Source organism: Merops nubicus, unplaced genomic scaffold, assembly GCF_000691845.1.
Source record: "Merops nubicus isolate BGI_N331 unplaced genomic scaffold, ASM69184v1 scaffold32413, whole genome shotgun sequence".
Classification (NCBI taxonomy): Eukaryota; Metazoa; Chordata; class Aves; order Coraciiformes; family Meropidae; genus Merops; species Merops nubicus.
In genome coordinates, this window is record NW_008601508.1 from 6896 (window position 1) to 30324 (window position 23429).

General features: G+C 38.7%; 1 protein-coding gene across 1 annotated transcript; it reads left to right on the forward strand.

Moving 5' to 3' along the window:
- Nucleotides 1–336: 336 nt before the first annotated feature.
- On the forward strand, nucleotides 337–22680 carry LARP1B (La ribonucleoprotein domain family, member 1B; the record flags this gene model as incomplete). The annotated part of the gene is made up of 18 exons (XM_008938019.1): nucleotides 337–398; nucleotides 1448–1507; nucleotides 4794–4962; nucleotides 6345–6488; nucleotides 8646–8789; nucleotides 9030–9198; nucleotides 12988–13132; nucleotides 13340–13514; nucleotides 14328–14500; nucleotides 14985–15356; nucleotides 17511–17634; nucleotides 18440–18642; nucleotides 19068–19174; nucleotides 19431–19591; nucleotides 19888–20032; nucleotides 21297–21406; nucleotides 21623–21750; nucleotides 22456–22680. Coding segments are annotated over 18 exons (2816 nt in total), but the record flags the coding sequence as incomplete, so codon positions are not given.
- Between the last annotated feature and the right edge of the window lie 749 nt (nucleotides 22681–23429).

Here is a 23429-nt window from a genome sequence, read left to right on the forward strand (position 1 = left end):
GTGAACATGTAATTACTTCTGGGCTTTTTTACGCTTGTATAATAATGGATTTCGTAAATTATTTCTGTCTTACGGCTTGTAATAGGATAACTTTTGAAATGTGTTTCAGGGGCTTGTTTTCTCTGCTAATTCTCAGGTTAAAGTACCAGTGTTCTGAAATAGTCTTGACCTTATGTCTGAGGAAATGCTTCAATACTGTGTTGTACAGGATCCTGTACACCTGGTCTGCAAGAGTGTGTGTGCTCAGGAGTGGGATTTTTTCACTGCTGTGTACTGTTGCTTTGCAGAAATGTGCAGTCCAGTTCTTTACCTGAAAGTATTTTTCTTCCTTTGCAGAACTACAGAATTCTAGTAAAGTTGTGAAGGCAGTGAAACCCAGGACAAGGAAATGCAGTGAGGTTTGTATTTTCCAGAAGGACATTTAGCTATGAGTTACTCAGCTGATCGTGTTAGAAGTCCCAGTTGATCCAAGCTGTTCAACTAAACTGGAATTTAGCTCAAATAATAATATGTTAGGAAACTGAAATAATTTCTGTGAGCATTTCTGTCAATATTCAATATGCTAAATAGCTAGTATTACCAAATAAACAGATAACAAGGTATTTTGAAGTTACAACCAGGAGTGTTATGTTCTGTCTCAGTCATGGTTAATTTTGAAGACAGAGAAAAGTAAGAAGGAAGGGGGATTTAAAATTAGAAGGGATAAAAGTGGTGTATGTATGAGGGGTAAGGAAAGACACTTGTTTAAAAAAGCATTGGGATTATATAAAAATCTGAAGGGGCTGCAAGGAAACAGTGCTTCAGCACAAGTGGTGCTGGATTGGTTTCGGTGATCCTTTTTGCATATTATGTGATGTGTATGCTTTGTGCTGTTATAAAATTATCATTATGATAACAGGAGACGTTGAATCCTTTCATTGAAAAAAGAAGTTTCTGAAATTTTGTACAGCCAAGCCTTTTATAATTGAATAATAACTATACTCAAAGGTCTTCCAAAAGCTAAAAGACTTCTGACCAGTAAATACCTTTAAATCCCATAGGAAACTGTGTAAGACAAAATTTAATCTGACAATTGTTTTATGTGTGCTTAAAAGTCGTGAGCCCTCTTAGTTTGTTTTATAGTTAGAGATAGAAAATTTTGCTTGCTTGCTATCTTTTTTTTGGCTGTGCCAACTTAAAATATTGTTCATTAAGGCGTTCTTTAGAACATTGTAGTGATTACAAGCTAAGGTGTATTGGACCTTGATTTGGATGGAACTGCAATGAACAGTTGTTCCTACAATTGACCATATTCTGTTTTTGAAAGTTATGTGTTTTTCTATTTATCTGTTTTAAAAATTACTGCTACTAACAGTTCTGCTCAAAGGGGTCATCTGAGTCATGAAAGACAACTTCCATGTATTGGAAAGGACTAAATCTGGGAGTAAACTGTTTGTCATCTTTGCAGGGTGATGATTTTGGTGATATTGCAAACTGGCCAACACCAAGCGAAATAGCCAATAATGGGGTAAGTATCCTTTGTTATCTTCAGTGTTATGTAAAAAATAACACATAGACCTCTCTGCTTAAGTTGTCTCAAGACAGCTTTGATGTCCTTGTCCTGTTCCTCTGATAGATTTTCCTCTTGCTGGATCTGTCGTTAACATATGTTCCGTCAAAAAATCTTCTTTTCACTTTATCTCAACTGATAAGTGCATAATATCTTACACCTTTTTTTATGCTATTTAGAACAAGAACAGAGCGCAGATTACTGCAAGCAATGAGGTGCCCTTTCACTCTTTGCTTTAGCTCTGTAGTGCCCCTGTTATGCTTTTATTGTCTTGGTGAGGGAAGCCAGAAGATTTGGGGTTTAACAATGGGCATTACATAACTGGAAGTGTCCAGATGAGAACAGAAAAAGAGGGTATTAAAGTAGTTTGGCATGAATTGTTTGTCCTGTGGGCTCAGTTTAACACCTCCCGTCTCCCCTAACTGAATGTTGTAACTTTGTCAGCAACAAAACATTTTCAGGTGTCTAACCAGGCTTTTGGCATTGCAGGTCAAAATTATAGATGCCTGTAGATTTGACACTGTGTTTAGGGCTAGTGGAATTGCCCTCTTCTAGTAGCTTGGTCTACAGGATCTCAAAGAAAATCTTTGAGATTGCTAAAAGAATCTTTAAAACGTGAAGAGCTTAGATGCCAATAAGTTAATGCTTATTCTCGTACCAGTTAGAATGCTTTGGTGTGTGCATACATCCCATTGACATTTAGGATTTATACAAGATCCTTGACTTTTATTTTTTTAAAAAATGAAGCATTTATAAGCTTCTCCCTCATGAATATTCCTGTCAGTTGCTGAGATGTTGTGAAATGAAGAGACTGCCACTTCAGGAGACAGTGGTGATATATTTAACAATATCATGAAGGATATGTTCTAATACTGCTAATTTATCCGGCTGCTTTAGAAATGTATAATTCTCAGATATGCATCAGACTCCTTCCTTAGTTACCCATAATAGTAGACATAATTTCACCTGTGCTTTTTATACCTTAGATGCAGTGTTTGCTACAGTCAAATAACACAAAAATACTGTTCTTGAAGATCATGTGATCAGTTCCACTGTGCAATACTTTGTCTATGTAGCTTTTCAGAGACTACGCTTTTAACCCAAGATACAGTGCAGAGAAACTCTGTAACTGTACAAAAAACCCCAATGTTTTCTGTCTTGTTCTGATGCTTGGAAAAGGAGAGGGTCTGCTTAGAAGTAGCACTGAAAGGATTAAATATTATATCCTTTAATAATATTTGCAGATGCTAATGTTGATTTGTGACTAAATCTATCTAAAATATGGGGTTTTTAGCATCTCATTTTTCCTTTTTTTTTTTTTTTTTTTAGAAATACAGATTTTAGTGACTTAAAATGTGCACCTGTATCTTTTGTATTCTTTTTAGTACTGCAGGTCTTTAGTATTTACTTGGTTATTATGCCAAATTTTTGTAAGATTAATGATGTCTGTACAGTACTAGTCAGTGTGTCTGAGAGTTACATATATGTAGTGTTACATAAGAATATACACATTTGATTTTTTCTGTCTGAAATAGTCTGCTTTAAGAGTATTTTTTAAAAGAATTTTTGGTTTCCCAGATGGTCTAGATTGTACTGCAGAGATGTTAATTAACCTTTTGCTGACTTAAGTATGTGAGGATTTTAGTCCACAAATTCATTTGCTGTCTATTTAACCAAATAACATCTAGTTTGTATTTAACCTCTGTTGATTTGTGTAAGGGAAGGCTTTGCATTCAAACTGATTACAGCATATTACTGTAGCATCTACTGTGTGTACTCCAGCAGGTTTAAAGCCATCTCCCCGACATAGGAGAATTTTCTGTTGGGCAGAAGTGTCTTTGAAGCTTAGTCTTGCAGGTAGATATTACATCCAATCATAGAATGCTTTGGCTTGGAAGGGATCTTTAAAGGTCAGCTAATCCACAACCCCCACAGTGGCCAAGGACATCTTCAACTAGATAAGGTTGCTCAGGGTCCTGTCCAACCTGACCTTGAGTGTTTCCAGGGATGAGGCATCTGCCACCACTCTGAGCAACCTGTGCCAGTGTTTAACCCCCCTCCCTGTAAAAACTTTCTTCCTTCTATCTAGTCTGAATCTCCTCTCTTTTAGTTTAAAACCATCACTCCTCATCCTGTTGTGACAGGCCCTGCTAAAAAGTCTATCCCCAGCTGAGGCTGCAGTAAGATTTCCCTGGATCCTTCTCCAGGCTGAACAACCCCAACTCCCTCAGCCTGTTCTCGTAGCAGAGGTGTTCCAGCCCCCTGATCATTTTTGTGGCCCTCCTCTGGACCTGCTCCAACAGGTCCCTGTCTGTCTTGTGCTGAGCAATCCAGAGCTAGACACAGGACTCGAGGTGAGGTCTCACCAGAGTGGAGTAGAGGGGCAGAATCAAGGCATTGGACCTGCTCTTGGTGCTGCCCATAATGTGATTGGCTTCTGGCGAGTGCACGTTGTCAGATCATGTCCAGCCTTTCGTCTCCCAGCACCCCCAAGTCCTTCTCCACAGGGCTGCTCTCGATCCATTTATCTCTCCATCCTGTACTGGTGTCAGGGAGAAAAGAAGCTTTCTGATATTCCCTAAAATGGTCTTCACTTGGTCTTCTGTGGAACCTGTTATTCTGTAGGATTTCCAAGGAGTGGTGATCTGCAGGATGCTGGCGCTACTCAGAGGCACCCAGTTCCCAGTAAATGCCATACCCTAATGTGGGAAAAAAATAAATCTGTGATCATACACCTCCACATCCTCTGATCTTTGGTTCATGTTCCCGTGTAGTGGAACAGAACTGTCAGAGTTAAGGCCTATGGCTTTTTGTATTTCACATGAACATTTGGCGTGCTGCTGAGATTGTACAGCATTGTGGGAATTTCTGATTTACCATTCAGTGTTCTTTAAGCACAGCTTTTTAAAGAGAATCTTTCTGAACAGTGGGTACTGGTGAGCAATATTTCTTTCTTTCCTATAAAATTCATTTTTGAGGTACTGAGACAGGATTGTTGTGCACGCTGCAATTCGACATCTTCAGTTAAAATGCAAACAAACACTTTGAGTCTAAAAATTCTTTTTGTAGTTTTACCAAGTTAGCAGAAAATGAGACTTCACAAAACAACACAGTTCTTAAAACTCACCCTGTTGAAGAGGTTGAGAACAGGTAACAATAAAGGAGTTTTAATACATAGAGGAAATTTATACCTTTTGCTATCAGCAGCTCTACTGTCAGAAATAATTACCAGTATTTCTTGCAGTGTAAGACTGTAAGTCATAGTAAGAAGCCAACAAACAGAAGAGAAAAGGAGGAGAAATATGATCAAAAAAGCAGTAATGGGATCAAGGACAACCCGGAGGCAAAGCCAGATGGTCCAGGAGATAATACTAGCGAAGATGAAGCTCAAAGTAATAACCAAAGGAAAAAAGGTCAGTCTGGGCACTGTGTATAATGCAGCAAGTCACCGTTGATACAGTCACATTAATTATAGCTGAATGCCTTGATGAAACTTTCTGGGTTGCATTTTCTAGTTTATAATGGGGTATATTGCTTTCTGCTAGAAAGGTTAACACAGGCTTCCTGTCTTAGTTTTGTGGACTGTTCTGTTTAGTCAAGTAGGAATTTTGGGGAAAAAGCAGCTGGTGTCCTGCTGATGGTCCATGAATCTCTGACAATTTCTGGAAAATTTTAGCGTGGCTGTACAAGTACTGTTGTTCATATTTTTATTTCACTAAATAGAGAGGACTGTGTAAATTTACCTTCTTATACATGTGGGAGTGTGTTACTATATATACCAAAACTTTAATTTTCATGTTTTACTATTAAATTACACCTTGACATGATCGCTTGAAAACTAAGCCAGGTTATTCATTGCCTTTTGATCCAATCAGTTACATTAAAAATGGGAAGCAAATCTGTATCTCATTTTGTCAGTAGACTGGAGGAGCAGCTGAGAGAGTTTTAAGATACTGCTGCCATAGGCTGCTTGTTTTTTTTTTGCTTCCCTGGTGATATTTCTTCAGATCCTAAAGACCTTTGTTTATATTTGTCAGTCTTCTTGTGTATATATTGAAAAACAAATCCTTTATTGCTTTTAATTTTTTCATTCTAAGTGGAAATGTAAAGCAAAGCACTGCACAGATAAAACCATCTCCTGCCCCCTGCAATGTGGATAACACATTTTATGTGTTTGCTTATTTCTTGGCTGCATAGACATGAAGCCAACACTCAAGTTTAGAACAAGAAATATGATTAAATAAATGCTTAGTGGCTATTTTAGGCCAGTCTGCAAGAAGATAGAGCTTTGCTTTTGATGCACATAAATGAACTTAATCCAAATATCTCAAGATAAAAATACAGTACCACAGCTAAATTATCAGGAAATGTTTTATGGTTTCTGATTGAAATGTTTAGTTTAGTGATTAACTAGATATATTATTTTTTAATCTTTGAGTTTCATAAGAAAATTGTGAAACTGTATAGTAATGAATTTATATATTAAACACTTCTGTAGCTGTAACTTCTTGGTGTTAGAACTTGCAGCTAAAAATCATTAAAGAGAATAGCTCACCTTCATTTCATATGTTTAAAGCTTAGGAAAGGTTACCTTTCAGTTTGAGAAATTCCTGTTTATTGCATTTATTATTGTTTAGTCATTCATCATATCTTAAAATTTCAATGTTAAGTTTCTCCCAGTTTTTAAACTTTGAAATTAACTGGTGCTAGTTCTACAAAGAATTCTGTAGAATTATTTCAGGAGCTGAAACCTCAAGTAGTACTATAATTAAGAGTAATGTATTAACTTTTCAAGGTAACAAGCAGAAATGGGTGCCACTTCACTTGGATGATGTAAGGTCAGACAGTCAAGAACGACCAGGCTCTCGAAGTAGCTCAAGATTTCTGCTGGAATCAAACAAGTTATTACCTCATAACAACAGACGGAACGAGGCAAGAAGTAAGTAGTTTCTAATCTCTGGGTTTTTCTGGTTTTGACAAATAAAGTGTAATACCACAGGAGTAGGCATTAGATTGCCAGTTTATGTTGAAACTTGACTTCACCTTTATTAAGTAAAACCTAATGTTTATGTTTGCTAATCAGCAAAAAATCAAATTGTATTGTAGTTTAACAATTTTTAAGTTGGAAAGTTTTGTGTAAAGTTGTGCTGTCAGGGTTTTGGTTTGTTGGTTTTTTTTTAACCTCTTCACAGTCTCAGTCACTGACTGCTGAGTAACTGAGTTTGGAAACATCTGTCTTTACAGCATGTGCTGGTGCTCTGAGCCAGAGCAATATGTATTTTTGCATTTTTGACACCCTAGTGTCTTGGGCCACAGCTTTACGGTGCAGAAAGTTTGGAAATAGTTTCATAAGGTGGCTGCTCTGTCCTGCTCTGCTGCTGTTCCCACAGCTTGTTGCTACCAGAGCAACTGCTTGCAGACCTACATTTTGAACTCTGCTTTGGCAGTTGTGCTAGTTTCTAAATGATTTTTTCCCCCTTAAGTTGGACCAGTTCCCTCAGTTCTCCTGACCTATTTCTCAGCATGGCCATGCAAAAAATTGTACTGGCACAGCAAAGGGAGAAATGGACCACAGCTGGTACTGGCTCTGGTCCTTGGGCATTCTGAATACAGCTTGCCAGGTGACAGGAATCTTAGGCTGAGTATAGCTCTGGTTTACGTATTTGCATTTTACTCTAAAACTCTTATTATACATTAGCATTTTAAATGCTTGCCCATTATAATATAAGAGTGGGAGCTACTGATGAGATGAGTTTATGAAGTCATTTTAGGAATCTGAATGTAAGAGTTAAGTCTGTATGTCTGAGGGATGAACAGGGGCAAGGGAAGGATTTTCACTCATGTATCACTTTGTTTAGCAGCTACTCCTTAGGACAGTCAAATGACCAGAAACTTGTAGCGTGATTCTACCTCAAGGCTGTAGTGATTCAAGACCAGTTTCAGTGAGAGAGAACTTAAAGCTTAAATAGCACACTAACTCATGAAGGTGTTACATGCATGATTTCTGATATGAACAAAGAATCATATCTTTATTCAGTCCTTTAAATATAGCAGCTCTCAATTTGATCAAGTAGGGTCTGACATAAATGCCTTCCTGGGATATGGAAGACTGTCCAGTTAAAGTTAAAGGTGGAAGTCTGTGAGAATGTTAGGAAAAGAGGAAGAAATGGTGTTGGGGAGAGTGTTTTCTCTGATGAGTAAAGCGAGAATTACACCTGTCCTTGAATTTTGTAGTGAGTGGAACCCAAGGTCCCTGGGGGCTGGTTTGGATCTGCCGTCCTTTCCATTCCTTTATTTTCCCTTCTTTCCTCTCGCTCTCTTTTGCCGTGTGGAGACCACTTTATATGAAAACTTTACATAGATTCTTACAGTCATCTTAGATTTCGAACTGCTACCACAAAGGGGTTCTTAACTTAAAATTTCATTTTGGGACAGGACCAGAAGAGAATAAATGATTGGTGATAAATGGGCAGAGCCAGGGGAGCAGTAGATATCTGCTTCTGGCAACAAAAGGGAAGCTCTAGGGAACCATTGCTGTGGAAATTCCACCCTGAGCAGGATCATTAAGAGCTAGAAGCTCTTCCTCACTCTCTCTAGGTTCTGGGAGTTGTCCACAGAAGGACAGTGTTATCATGCCTGGAAGAAGAGTTGCATGATCTTTCCTTCCTGTCCCAAGCCAATCATAGACATTGTGATACCTGAGCTGTCACCACAGTGTCCAGTTGTCCAGAAGCATTTGAGATGCTTCACCAGTGAAGCCCCATCTACTCTTCTTTATTGCTAATGGGTTCTGCCTGACTTGCTCTTAGGCCTGGTTGGGCAAACCTTGCCCTTTTGCCACTGCAGCTTTCAGGTCTGACCCTGTGCTTCAGCCAGCATGATCGAGTCAGTGGACTGCCTGGGCACGATGTGTTCCAGGGGACTTTTGGGCACTATTAATCTATTTTGCAGTGTTATTTGCTTCAGCCTTTCTGAGCTTCCAGAAAATGAAGAGAGACATTTCTCAGTGCAGTGTTTTATGGTTAATTCCTAAGAATAAATCAGAGATTACTTAATTGATATGAAGATAATCTGTGATTGCTTTTTTCTCTTGAAGATTGGCGTCGTGACAGGGAGAAGAGGGATGACCAGGACGAAGTGTGCAGCGTGAGGAGTGAGGGTGGCAGCGTTCGAGGGCTCTCCAGAGGCAGAGGAAGAGGCAGAGGCAGAGGAAGAGGACGTGGCAGAGGCAACCCCAGAAGCACACAAAGTAGGAGATACTTAGCAAAAATTTTAAAACTGTGTTTAAAATGTTACTGTTTGTATGGGAACTAGGAATTGTCTCGGAAAACATATCCTGTAACTTAAGTAGCTCGAGTCTTTTTAAAATCAGATGCTAAAAACAGACAGTAAGATAGTGTGTATCATACCTTAAAATATTTGTGTGCGGGCCTTCATATTTTTCATCACCTTTCTTTTTATGTTCTCCTTTATTTTGAAGTGAACTTTGAATATTCAGTTGGTTATCAAGAGCTGTACGGTGAAGGAACTGACCAAGTATTTCAACCTGAGCTTAATGCTAGTGTGATGTATTACTACGGTGATGGAACAGGAGTGCAAATGTATTCTGTGGATGAAGCACTTCTCAAAGAATATATAAAACATCAAATGTAAGTAGATTGTTTAATGTACAGATACTTTTAAAGATCTAGTTAGGATAAAATAACTCATTTCAAACAGCAATTGATTCTTATTAGTCATATAAAGATGGAGATTAAGGTATTTCAGTTGAACTTTTTGATTTGACCATTATGATTGAATTTATTCACTAGTGGTGGTGCAAAAACTTGAGTGATGGGAGTTGTAAAGAAGCTGTTCTGCATCGTGTGCTGTGGTCTGGCTCTAACTCGTATACCTGCTTTATTTACGGTACATAGCCCTCTTTTTGTCGTCATGTAATTGAGATATGGATGTCTCTGAGCTTGTGCTTTTGAGTACTGTTGGTCTGTTTGCTTATAAAGCTCTTCTTGGGTGATGTAGCTAGACATTTCCTTTTATATGCTCTCAATTTCACTTTGAGAAGTCTTGTTAGTTCTGTGTTTTCAGAGCATTTCACCTGAAACATTTGACTGAAAGAGAGTAGTTTTGCAACAATACTTGATTTTTCAATAATCTGAAATGTTTACTTTCTCATGTACACCATTAGGCAATGAGAAACCATCTGGAAGACTGATTATCACCAGGAGACAAGTCAAAAAGGGCCTGGAAACCACTAGCTCATTTTAAAGAGACAGTTTCCACCACTGGCAGATATTACATCTTCTGTGCTTGCAACGGCATTTCTCTGCAATGCCTCCGTGGTGGTTTTTGTTTGCCCTTGTAATCCATAAAGCAACTTGCTTATTTTATTCTTGCTTCTTTTGTTACAGTTGACGCAAAAAGGAAGAAAAAAGCCTCTTTAAGGGCAGAAAGTATCTGGCATGTGGCTATCAACTTCAAAACTTCTATTGCAGTCTTTTTTGTTACTCTTGCTGCCAGGCCCCTATGAGACCTGACAGTGGACATGTACCCCCATGTCAGGATAATCGGCCTGCACTGTCCTCAGACAAGTGAGGGAGGAGCACAGACACTCCACTGTTGGCCAGATTTCTGGGCATGCAGTGTAGAATCCAGATCTTCTAAGGTAGGACATGGTGATGTCCCCCTCTGCTGAGAAAAATGTCAGTTACAGCATTGGTCACGTCTGACTTCTGGTTATATTTGTATTTTATTTTAGCAACAAGAGGTTGGCAGGTGTCAGTAGAAGTCTTGGCATGGCTGGCTAACCAGAGCCGTTGGTTGCTTGTCTGATATGAACTCCTAAGGCAGCTTTGTTACAGAGTTTGCTTTCCATGAGAGAGAGGGAGATTCTTGAGCAGGTTTAGAACATAATTTCACTATTTTTATGCTCCTAAAACAAACAAAAACCCAAAATCAAACAACCTAGAATAAAACACACAGACAAAACCAAGGAGATTCTTTTAATCCACTCACGTCTTTTATCACATCTGAAATGATGGACAACAGACTTGATTGACCAGTTACTTATTATTGGCTTATAAACAGGGATGGTTCTGTCTGCCTTTGGTAATTCAGTTACAGAATATTAAACTGACTGTGCCAAAGAGGAATATATCTGCACACAACTCTTAGGTCTCAGACTACCTTGTGGAGTCCATGATAAATCAGGACATATTAGAGAAATGAGATTGGTTTAAATCCTAGTGAACTGATGGATTTTAAAACAGTTTACGTGCTTAATAGGGAAAAATCTTAGAGACTGTGTCCCCCTGAGTTGACGTGTAATTACAGTAAGAAATACACTGCAATGAAGCAGTTTATGCTCATCCCAAGAACTGTCTTGGTGTATGAGAGAGTAATATTTGTATTGCACGGAAAAATATCTTTAACATTTTTAATTACAGGCTGGAGTTGACAGCCTGAAGAGTTTCAGTGCTTAGCAACTCAAAAGAACTCTATCTGAAGTCTTCTGTCTTAAAAATAAAAAAATAAATAAAAGTTCATACATGGATCCAAGTCTGCATCAAATCAAGAATAAGCAAAGGGACTCTGAAGAAAATGAGACAGAAAAGCTGGAGGGGGTGTGTGTTTAGGTTTGTCCCTCTACCTGGAGCAAACTTGTGTGTTGTCTTAATTTATCATTAATGGTCTTTCACATTCCTTTTTCTAGAGTGATGGACATCAAGTGAGGCAGTTTGAGTCAAGTTCAGTCATTGTCCATTTCTGCTTGTGGAGTTTTTAACTAGGTGAATCGTTACAAGATTTTACCTTTACTGTATGACTGTAAAGGTAACATTAGTAAAATGTTGGTATATGGCTTTTGTGCTTGCTTATCTTCTAGACTGGGAGGGGAAGAGAAATGTAGCAGTACAGAACAGTAGGTAGGATATTCTTCAAAGAAACCATCTCTTTGTGCACAGTTGCCTCACTAATCAGTTTATGTAGCTCTAAGAGCTTTATTCTCGAAAGCCTTATTCTCTTCTTCATTTGCTCTGATTTAAAGGCAATGTTGTCATTTGTTGTATGTCTTATTGTCCATCTTTGAGACTTTATATTCATTCTGTCTTGGAGCTGTTTCGTACAGAGAGCTTTTGCTTCGAATTTCTTTACCAAAAACATAAATGGTATCAAGCTTCTCCTTGGGTCAAAGATGGCACCAGAGTCCTTTCCTCTTGGTAACTTTGCCCTTGATCCCAGCTTCAGTGGAGACACATAGCGTTTTGTACTTTTTTGAAATGAGAATTAACTCTATTTATATTTGCATGTGTGTTTGTGTGTGTGGTTTTTTTTTCTTCTCAGCATTTTAATGCTCTCCTGTTTCACTTCTGCGCTCCCTCCGTTTCTGTGGCATAGAATTTTAATTGCTCTCTATTAAATATTTCACTACCTACATTTTCCTGAACCTGATGAGGAGTAACATTCCTTCAGTGTAACATTCTGAATTGTGGTATGATGTGTAAACTCTGTGAAAGGCATGGATTTTAGATGTCATGATTAAACTGTTTTCTTTTTTTTCCGTTCTTTTTTCATAGGGTGTTTTCTCACTCCCTTGCTTTGTGTGACAGATCATAATTTGAATTCCTTACTTTTTCTCCTTGCTAAGTGTAAACATCTTGATGCCCTGGTCATTTCGCAGAGCAGTGTCACTGTTTAAGAAGATTTGTCCTTCTGCTGTTTCTTTGTCTGTTGTTTCTCTTGTTCTGTGGTATTGTCAGATTCCTGAAATGGTCCTTGTCCATCTTCTCTTTATCCACTAAAGTTCATCTCTTCTTTTAGGCTTTACCTTTCTCCATGAACTGTTGTGCCTTCTGGTACAGTTCCATGACAAGTACAATATTACTGTTTTTCTTTTCTCATGTTCCCACAAGCATGCTTGAAGTGATGATTCAGAGTACATATATGTGCCTCCACACTCACATAGGATACTTAAACCCTCTAACGTGCTGGAAACTGGGAAAAGAAAAGATACAGTTCAAGATGAAGGTGCACTGATACTGCTCTGTGGGGAATAACTTATGCCCTGACTGTAAGCAGTACTTGTCCTTCATCTCTATGAAGGCTAAGAAAATGTTCTTTCCTTCTGTTCATGTAAGTAATAAGGGAGGGGATGGGTGAAATGGAGCATAGTTTTTCCTGAACTAGTTCACATGTGCAAACGTCACAGGCTTGGATTTCTAGCCCGATGTGCTGTGCTGGATAACGAGGCTTCTGTAACGTGTCAAGCGTGCGTGCTGCTCTCTGAGTCTTGCTTGTAGTGATGCACCTACTGAAAGGACAACTTTGTTGATGACAATATGCTCTGTTTTTAATGGGAGGCTTTAACAAGGAATCTCTAAGTTGCTGGTTTAGGATTTTCTTCAACCTATAATAGGCTCACACTTGGACGTTTCTTTCTGCAGCGAGTATTACTTCAGCACAGAAAACTTGGAAAGAGACTTCTTTCTGAGGAGAAAGATGGACCAACAAGGATTTCTGCCTGTTTCATTGATTGCTAGCTTCCGTCGCATGCAAGCTCTGACCACAAATGCTGCACTCATTTTGGAGGTAAAAGAATTCAGAAGCACCAGTGTAGAAAATTGCTTGGTTAACTCTGTACTGCCATTTAAAGTCAGTGCTATGAAGACAAGAAAAAAGTTCTGTTTCAAATGACAGGGATTTTATAAAAATGCTATAATTGCCAAAGCGTTTTTTTTTGGATGGTGCTGGACATGTGAAGTGTCTGAAATTAATTATGATACACTTGTCACACAGGCCCTGAAGGACAGTACAGAAGTTGAAACTGTGGATCAGAGGATAAGAAAGAGGGTTGATCCAGAAAAGTGGCCAATTCCAGGTCCTCCTCCATGCAGTCTGCCACCGACTGACTTTTCTCAGCTCATCAATTGTCCAGAATTCATACCAGGCCAAATTTTTGGCTCACATACTGGTAAAGGATTTATTTTATAGAAACATAAGTTTAGGACTGTCTATCTAGCTTAGGAAGTTTGCCTCTTGATACTGATTTCATAATACAAGTTGTACGTTTGGTAACTGTTTATTCAGCCGATCTGCCCGTCAGCCTTGCAGTTGCCAAGTCACATGGCTGGCACAGCTGATGTGAAGTAGGAAAAAAGTCTGTGTGTTACAGCTCTGATCCTCCTCCAGAAGGTAGGATATGGACTACAGTCCTTCAGTAGAGGTAGTAATAATAATATTAAGTTAATCATAAAATCAGCTTCATTTTGGTAGCAGCTGAAAGTTAACTATTTATTTGGTGCATCCTGGTTTTGGATGGCAGTCCTGTTTACAATATTAACAGGGAGATGGCTATATTCACTGACAACCCTTGGCAAAGAAATAATTTACTAAAATCTCGGCTGGAATTATATGGGAAGAATGAAGACTGAGTTAGGCACCTATCTGTAGAGCTAGAGGATGGTGTGTAGAAAACATGTCCCTAATGATGCTGCTCTTGTTTTCTGAATAACACATTTTCTCACAGACTGTTAGAAACTTTCCATATTAAAAACTTGCCAGAATCAATGATTCTAAAATAATGAGTGATCTGTGAAAAACTGTCTGCTAAAAATGAAAAGAAATTCTGCTGATCAGTGTTATGAGAGGTAGAAAAATGGTAGCTGTGGTTAAAAGAAAGACTAGTCAAACAATTTAAAAGAAAAACAAAACAAACAACAAAAACCAACCAAACCAAATCATACCAACCCACAATAGGAACTGAACTACTGTTCTCCACTGCTAGAGTCTGCACCAAGCTCTCCAAGAATGGGAAGCCTGCTGAGCCCAAAGGAAAATACTGAAACAAGTAATTTTCAGACAATGTCTAAAGGATTGTCTACAAGTTTGCCTGATTTAGACTCTGAACCCTGGATAGAAGTGAGGAAGAGGCATCGTGCATCCACAGTCAAGCTAAAGGTAAAATATAAAGCCTTTAAGTTAAGTGTAACTAGACAAATGCAAAACCTGACAACTTTCAGATTATTCCATAAAACAAAATCTTTCAGGTCTTAACCTATGTGATGCTTGGGAATGCAATGTGGTTAGTTTGCATACTTCTTACTCTGCCAGACCTAGTATAATTAAGTGCATTCAAAATCCTGATCCAAAGCTCACTAAAATGACAAGGAAGTACTGAGGTGGGTTGTTTTTTCTGTTGAGGGACAGTTATACCTGTTGATCATTGGAAAATGTATTACAATGTGCATTGAGAATTATTTTAAAAGTTTATGACAGGATTACTTAGAAGAGTAATTTATTTACCAAACATCTGAAAGTGGCTGTTTCCAGTTCCTGTTTCCTAATTTCCGTATTGAAAATCCTCTATCATGTTCTGTTTATCTCCCATCTGGACAATTGCTATCCAATTCAAAGATAAACTGCATCACTTTTTCCAATTTAGGAAAATGTTCCTGTACCTGATCAGAAATCAGATCAACAACAGCCACCCCTGCCTCCAGAGGAACAAGAACAAGAGGAACTTGATTTTTTGTTTGATGAAGAGATGGAACAAATTGAGGGTCGGAAGAATAAATTTACTGATTGGTCAGACAGCGATTCTGATTATGAAATTGATGACCAGGATGTAAACAAGATTTTGATTGTGGCACAGACACCACCAGATATGAGAAAACATCCTGATGGGGATCATACTGGCAACCACGTATGCCGTGCAAAAATTACATCAGAACTTGCTAAAGTTATTAATGATGGCTTATACTATTATGAACAAGATTTGTGGATGGAGCAGCATGAAAAAGACACTACAATGAAGGTAACTGTCTGAATTTTTGACCTGAAAAACGTGCCTGTCTAACCAGTTCCAAAAGTAATTTCTGTTATCTGCTACGTAATTGTAAAATGCTACACTTGTGTGAAAGAAAAGGGACAATAGTTGAATTTACTGGTCTGTTGAATCCTCTTTATTTTGATAATATTCTGAACAGTTGAATGCAAAACTAGCAAGTCTTTCTTGTCACAGATTTGATCAAAAACGTTGGAATGAATATTGTTTAGAACTATTTTTAATGTTTTGAAGGAGGTTCAACTGTCCCAGTGTTTTCTTGTTCTATGGATAGCTTGTTTCATAACACTTGCAAACCCCTACCAGAGAAGAAGGGGACACATTCCTGAGATAGTAAGAGAGGAAGGTAATACAGTAATTTTGAAGTAGTTTTATACTACCATTGTTTGCCTTGCAACAAATGAAACTTTGGATTGCACACCTTATTTTATTATAGAAACCCTTTTATTTCCTAGCCTGTACGCAGGCCCTTGTCTTTCAGGCTTTCAGAACTTTGCAAGGAAATTGTTTGCTTTGATTTATGTTCAGGTGACACTTCCTGTGTTCTGATTGGTACCTGTTGCCCCTTGTCCTGTCACTGGGAAGAGCCTGGCCCCATCCTCTTGACACCCACCCTTTAGGTATTTATTAGCATTGATCACATGCCCTCTCAGTCTTCTCTTTTCCAGGCTAAACAGCCCCAGTTCTCTCAGCCTTTCCTCATAAGAGAGATGCTCCAGTGCCTTCATCATCTTTGTCGTCCTCCATTGGACTCTCTCCAGTAGTTCCTTGTCTCCCTTGAACTGGGGAGCCCATAACTGGATCCAGTACTCCAGATGTGGCCTCACTAGGGCAGAAGAGTAGAGGGGGAGGAGACCCTCCCTTGACCTGCTGGTCACGCTCTTGTTAATGCACTCCAGGATACCATGGGCCTTCATGGCCACAAGAGCACACTGCTGGCTCATGGTTAACTTGTTATCCACCAGGACTCTCAGGTCCTTCTCATTAATTTATTATTATTATCATTTTTTAAAATACACTAAGCAGCTTTAAAATCACGGATGAGTTGCCCCCCAGGCCTGCACAGGCAGAAGTCAGCACGGCCTGCCTCAGGCCTGTCACTTCATTAAGAAACTTTCTTTTGTGCATGCAAGCACAGTGAGTGGCACGTCTGTAGGCAATCCCACTGAGCCCCTAGCAGGTATTAGGTGTACAGAAATACAAAGTTACCTAAACACAAAGCTCCTTCCCCTCACCACTTAATCTGTGCACAAGGGCAAAGGTGTGTTGGGGGTGGGGAGGAGGAAAGTAGCTTAAAGGACAAATGGAGCATGTGGGTACAAAAAAAGAGCTGACAAAGATAGATATGAATGTTGAGAATAAGAGCAATAAATAAAGGTAGAATTTAGAATATGGAGGTTCTATTACAAAGCAAGTGGACCAAGAAAACCAGAAAACTGGAAGAGGACAATGAGAAATAGCACACAATAAAAGAAAATACTGCCTTTGTTGTTATGTTATTGACAATTTAAACAAAATTTTTCACACATTGCACATGTGCACACATATCCCACCCAACCTCCAGCTGAGTAACGGCATGAGTGATGTGAGATGCTGCCACACAGCGTGGAAAGTCCTGCTCCTTCATGGCTTAAGCTACAAATCAATAAAAACAATTGAAGAAAGCACTGAACGTTTTATTTACAAATGCTGGCTTCTCTGTAGATGCAGGCTGAGGAAGGGAGCAGGGCATGTTCTGCTCCCCTAAATTGCTAGGACCTTCCTCAGCACGCTTACTGCAGAAGAAGGATGGTTTGGGGCTTGACAAAGGGCAGGATCTTGGCCATTTCTGTTTCTTATGTGGCCTTGCCTGCCTCTGTTTGCCTGTTTGTTGGTGTAGCTGTTGCTTTTAGCTAGTACAGTGGGAGCTGCGTTAGGGTGTACACAGTGTTCACCCCAGCTTTTTCATAATGTGTGCTAGAGGCACTCCTTCCATCTTCCTTAAAACAAATTTGTACTGGCTGTGCTTGGGTAGTTTGGTATAAATTCTCACTTGCTTGTCTTCTCTTTTATGAAATCCACACATTTCTCAGGATGATATCCCCTTTCCTGCTCTGTGTTTACAATTTGCTTTCTCTAATTCAGCAAGAGATTGAGGACTTTAAGAAGCTAAATCTCATTAGTAAAGAAGAATTTGATAATCTTGCACCAGAACCAACTATTGATCCAACACAGGAAGTCCCTCCAGGACCTCCAGCATTACAAAAAGGTATGTAATACATATTTGGCTTTACAATCTTTGTAATAACAATTTTGTAGGTGTTTTAACTCTTTATGCCTCTGCAATATCTTAATTTTAGTTCAGTCAGCAGTCTTTCTCTTTGCTGATTTTTCAAATTGTCAGCTGTTTATCAGCAGCATGGTTTTCATTGAATTAGAAGCTGGTACTTTTCAGGGTATATATGAGCATCAAAGGTCAGTGTTCTGTTTTGTTGTCACCACATACCAACATCAGGTGTTTCTTGTGTAATGGCATTTCCAATATGTACAGTAAAATCTAGTGATGTTGTGAAACATTTTCTAGAATATTTTTATGGGCAACAAGGGTAGAACAAAGTGAGATGAAAAGAATTTTCTACTTTTATCATAACCTTACTGAACAGTCACAATGTCCAAATCTTCTATTTTGAGGTATTTCTAATGCAGTAGTAGTAATAGTAGCAGCACTTAATAGCATCTTTAAAGTAGTTGAAGAAAATCACCTTGCCAAACCCACCTCCTCACCCGAAAACAAGAACATGGTCACACTTTCACCAGTGCTTATTTTGCATTTTTTGAACAAGCAGGTAAGAAAGAAGTGAGTTTAAATTTTCTAGCAAAAACATGCTTGAGACACTATTTTATAATTTCAAACACTTTGTGCTGCTTTTGTTAATTTGATTGTTGTTCAGGGATGATGTAGTTCTCTTGAAATGAAATGGGCCTTTAAGATACTAGGTAGTAGGGGAGGTTAGCCTTCGAAATTCTAAGTCTCTTTTGAAAACTTGTTTTCTCCTTCCTGCCTACAGATTTAGCAGAGGAGCTGGCTTGTAATTTAAGTATAGACGTTCCTCCAACAGCAGCAGTAGCTCGATCACTGCCAACAGCAGTTCCAGATTCCCCATGTGTTCACTCTGGCTGCACCCAACGAACACCTCGCAGCCTGAGGCTACAGGATCCCAACAGAACACCCAGGTTCTACCCTGTGGTTAAAGAAGCACGATCCTTTGATATAAAGGTAAATGGAGAGACATAATTTTTTTTTTTTAAAATCAGAAAAAGCCTATAAAATTCGTGTCTGCACATATGATTTAACAGGAATGAAAAAGCAAAAAATAAAACATTAGTACTTTTTTTTTATCTTCAATATATTAACTGTATTATTTCTTTTTTTAATTTCTACAAAACGGTTTCTGAGTTTTCTCTGTTAACATTTCTTAAAAGTCCATGCTGAAAAAGTGTAACGTCTAAAGATTTTTAATTTCTTACATAATTGTTACTAATTGTTACATAATTTGTTACTAATTGTTAGGTTATGAAAACTAGAGTGTTGTGACTTGATAATGTGTTAGGTGCAATATAAAATTTTTAGAACTTTGTTTTAAGAGGGTGAGAATGAGTGAAATCAAAATTGGGAAATAAATACTTCCTTTACTTTCTTAGACTCCCAGAAAAAGAAAAACACAACACAGTACAAACCCTCCCTTAGAATGCCACGTTGGTTGGGTGATGGATTCCAGAGACCACAGGCCAAGATCTTCCTCTGTGAGGTAAATTTTGTTGTTGTTTGCGGAAAGTTTGTTTGCAATATCATTAGTTCTCACTGCTAATGGAAAAATAGGCTGACATAAAAGACAACATAGAAGTACAGTGGAAGCAAGAAAGGAGCTATCAAGAAGGATTCCATGTGGTCATCAGGTGACTGTAATGTTCTGACAGCTCTTGTGTAGATTAGAATGGTTGAAAACCAATTCTGTGGACAGGCACTTTTTATAGGACAGAAATATATTTGTTTGGTTTCTTCAGCAGTTCCAATGCTTCGCCTTCAGAAGGAGCTCCACTAGCAGGAAGTTATGGGTGTACCCCAAATTCTCTTCCAAAATTTCAACATCCTTCTCATGAACTGTTAAAGGAAAATGGCTTTACTCAGCAGGTGTACCACAAGTACCGCCGGAGGTGTCTGATGGGTAAGCTGCTAAATGAGCTTCCTAAAATTTTAAGTAGAAGTTACCAGGTGTCATCTGATACCAGTTTTCTTCGTATTGTTCCTCATCCTTAGTTTTTCTTGGGAAAAGAAAGCAAAATTTATTTGACGCTTTTAACTTGTCATTCCCTAACAAAAAAATGACATTCAAATTTAAACTTAAATTACTGGAAGGTCTGGTGTGTGTGTTACTAATGGAAAAGCACTTGAAAATGCTCTTCTGAAAAAAATTCAAGATAGCTTTTTCTTTTCCTTCCTTTCTTTTTTTTTCTCTCCCAGAGAGGAAACGGTTGGGAATTGGCCAGTCCCAAGAAATGAACACGCTTTTTCGTTTCTGGTCCTTTTTTCTGAGAGACCATTTTAATAAGAAAATGTATGAAGAATTCAAACAACTTGCTCTGGATGATGCAAAAGAACACTACAGGTAATTTGCTTTTTCCTGGAAAGTTAAAAACTGTTGAGGTCTTACCATTTGTTTAACTGACTGTGAAGTTTATGCATTTCTGAAGTGATAGTACTGGCTTTGACTCTTAGTAAATCTTAAAATAGCAGTCCATGTAAGTTATTTTAATATCAAAAGCTTGTTTGTATGTATTTGTGCTTTGCAGATAAATAGCTAAACATGCAGCATTTCCTGACTTGTACTCTGTTCTGAATTCTGCAAAATCCTGCAACTTGTTGACAGCGACAAGTCAGCTCTCTACTTAGTGACACTCATTCCTAAGATTCTTCCTTCCATAGGTGAAGACATCCTTAACCTCATTCAGCATGTTCAAACTGGTTTTGGCCTTACAAAAATACCAGCAAAGTGACCATAAAGGAGAATACCACTTCCCCTCTAGCTCTTTGGTATTGTTCCTTCCGTTTCACCCTGACCCCCTGTCTCTACGTCTCTTAGCCAAAGAGAAAAAGTAGCCTAATGTTTTGAATGCTAAGTGAGGAATTGCTGACTATGGAAGTTCAGATGGATCTGAGGCTGAAGTTATAGTCCCTGGGGTGCAAAGGTGGCTTTAATAACACCTTTTGTCTCTGCTCTGAGCTTTCTTGATGCTCTGTGATTATCCAAGGATACATTTACGAGGAAGAACCTCAGAATGCTCTTAAGGGGACTGAGATGGCAGCAGATGAATGCAGAACAGAAGGAAGGTCCCAGCTATCCAGAGGCCCAGGGCAGCTCTGGTGATGGTGTGGCAGCCAAAGCTAGGAAAAGGACCACACATAAAATAGCTTTTTCCTGACATTGTTCTGATATTTCTGTGCTGGGGTGTGTGGAAGCCGAAAGAACACTGAGTCCTGCCCTTCACGTTGGGTTTTGCATTGGTGGTGGGTTAGGCTGACTTTCGGTCCAGCCCACTGGAGCTGGTTTTCTGTTGAAACTGTTGGTGTGTATGTACTGCAAATGTGAAAGGATTTGTCTTCAGTTTGCATGTGTGTGTTTAGTGTCTGTAGTTCAGAAGTTGAAAGCATAGGACAAACTTGATTTTCTTAAGTTGGCTTTGATTATTTGTGAAGGTGTTTCAGAACAACAGGTTATTAAAAATTGATGTGAAAAGGAAGTGGCTTTTGTTAGAAGGGTAGAATGAGACCATGCCATTTATTGAAATGCAAGGAGAGACTGAAAACTTGCATCCTTCTGAGGAATGAATGGCATATGTGTAAGATTTTGGTATCTCTCTGTTCTCTTACAGGTATGGATTGGAATGTTTATTTAGATTTTACAGCTATGGCCTGGAAAAGAAATTCAGGCAAGAAATATTCAAGGATTTCCAAGAAGAAACAAAGAGAGACTATGAAGCTGGTAATTATCATAGGCCAGTTACTGCTCACACCAGGCTAGCTCTCGTTGGGAGATAATCCCAGTTCCTTGGCACTGACTCATTAACTAACCAAAGAGCAGCTTTTCACATGTTTTTATTTTGTGGTTCTCTTAAACACATAGTTACTAGGGACTAATTAAGTTTTTAATTAAATCTGGCTCTTGTAAATCAGTAAAACTATTTTTTTCTGTTACTAGGTCAGCTGTATGGACTGGAAAAATTCTGGGCTTATCTAAAATACTCTGAGCACAAAACTCCAGCCATCGACCCCAAACTGCAAGAATACCTTAGTAAATTTAAGAGACTGGAGGACTTCAGAGTGGATGTAAGTTTCAATACCCATTTGAAATAAAATATTTGCTCTACTAATATTTTTATTGCAAGGTAAATGGAGAACAGTACTTCATTTCATAAAAAGGCAGCTTTACAAATCCTGTCAATGACTAGGAGAAGCGTGATTAAAAAAATTTAAAATTAAAAATGCAGTTTTATTCCATATAGGATTTTTTGAACTGAAGTGTGGTGCTGAGGTATGGTGGCTAAGTGTAAAAAGTGTTGATCCATTTTCATTATGTACTGAAGTAAATAGCAAAAAACAGTTTGTCACCTACTAAGAAAAATGACTTCTACACCCTTGAAGAATCTGTCAAATGAATTAATGCCCAGCCAGTGTTACTTAATGAATTATGACAGGCATAGGCCTTGCTGAGATGTTATACACCATATTCAGTGTATCCTTCCTGCAGAATGCTGAGCTCTTGAGCTCTGCAACTCTCCCAAACATTTGGGCAGTGATGATTAAATAACTGTAAGGGTATTAGAATTCCTCAGTACGTCATGCACTTGCACTTTGTGTCAAACAGCCAGGAAAGCTTTAGGGTATCAGCAGTGAGTTGTGAATTACTCAGATTACTCAGCTTAAGTAAGAGCTTAATGCAGATACTCCATCTTCTTTGATTCTTGAAGTTTATGAAAAAGCAAATATCTGGCCTTGGAGAACATTTAACAGGTTGCCAATGTTTATTTTCAGCCTCCCATTAGTGAAGAATCGGGCAGAAAGAGGTTGGTTGCTGCAGCAGGTGAGGATTCAGGTCGTCACAGGCACTCTCCTAAAACACTTGTTGCCACTAGACCCACGGCTGCCTGTCAGTCCCAGGCACCAGGAACCCTTACCAGTGGGGACACCGTGCAAGCGTCCATAGGCCGTAACAGTGCTGCCACAAAATCTATAGAAAGTGATATACCAGAAAAATAGACTTAATAGGAGCTTGCGCCCTTGAGAATCAACTTTGACATCCCTCACGATTTGGAGAGCTTCAAGGTGAGCCAATCTAATACGTGATTAAAAATGTATGGGAAGACAAAGGATTGGATTCTCTTTTTCCCAGGATTTAGTTCCGAAACACTTAACCTAGGAGAGTTGCTCTTGGTTTTGGGATCATCAAAAGGATCCTAGGGAAGATTCTGTGGCTTCAGTATTGCTTTCCTCAAGCTTTTGTTTACAAAGAACTGCATTCTTCACATACGCAAAAAATACTTTGGGGGATGCCTTACATTTCAGCTCACATTTCTTAAAACAGGTATGATATACCCAAGTTATTTACTGTGCTTTCTTGACCCAGGTTTTCCCATTATTCGTGTTTTACCAAAGCAAAAAAATATTGCATTATATATATAATTTTCAATGTAAAGGAACGATGGACATGATTGGTTTGCTCTTGCATCTAACTATTAAAGAGTATGGGTTTGTGCAATGGCGCACTCGAGGATCTGCAGCTATACATGAAACTGCATTTCTGGATCCTATTTAAAGACATAGTTTCTATTTTTTTCAGGGTCTCCATGGTTAGTATTAAGTATAGAGTTTGAGCGGACATAACTGGGATAGTTCTGCAGATATTTCCTTCAGTACTGGTGCTTAACTCGAGCAACAGAAAAATACAGGGGGAAAATGGATCTGTTAGTTTCCTACTTTCTTGAGTGAACATACAGTATCTAGTTTGT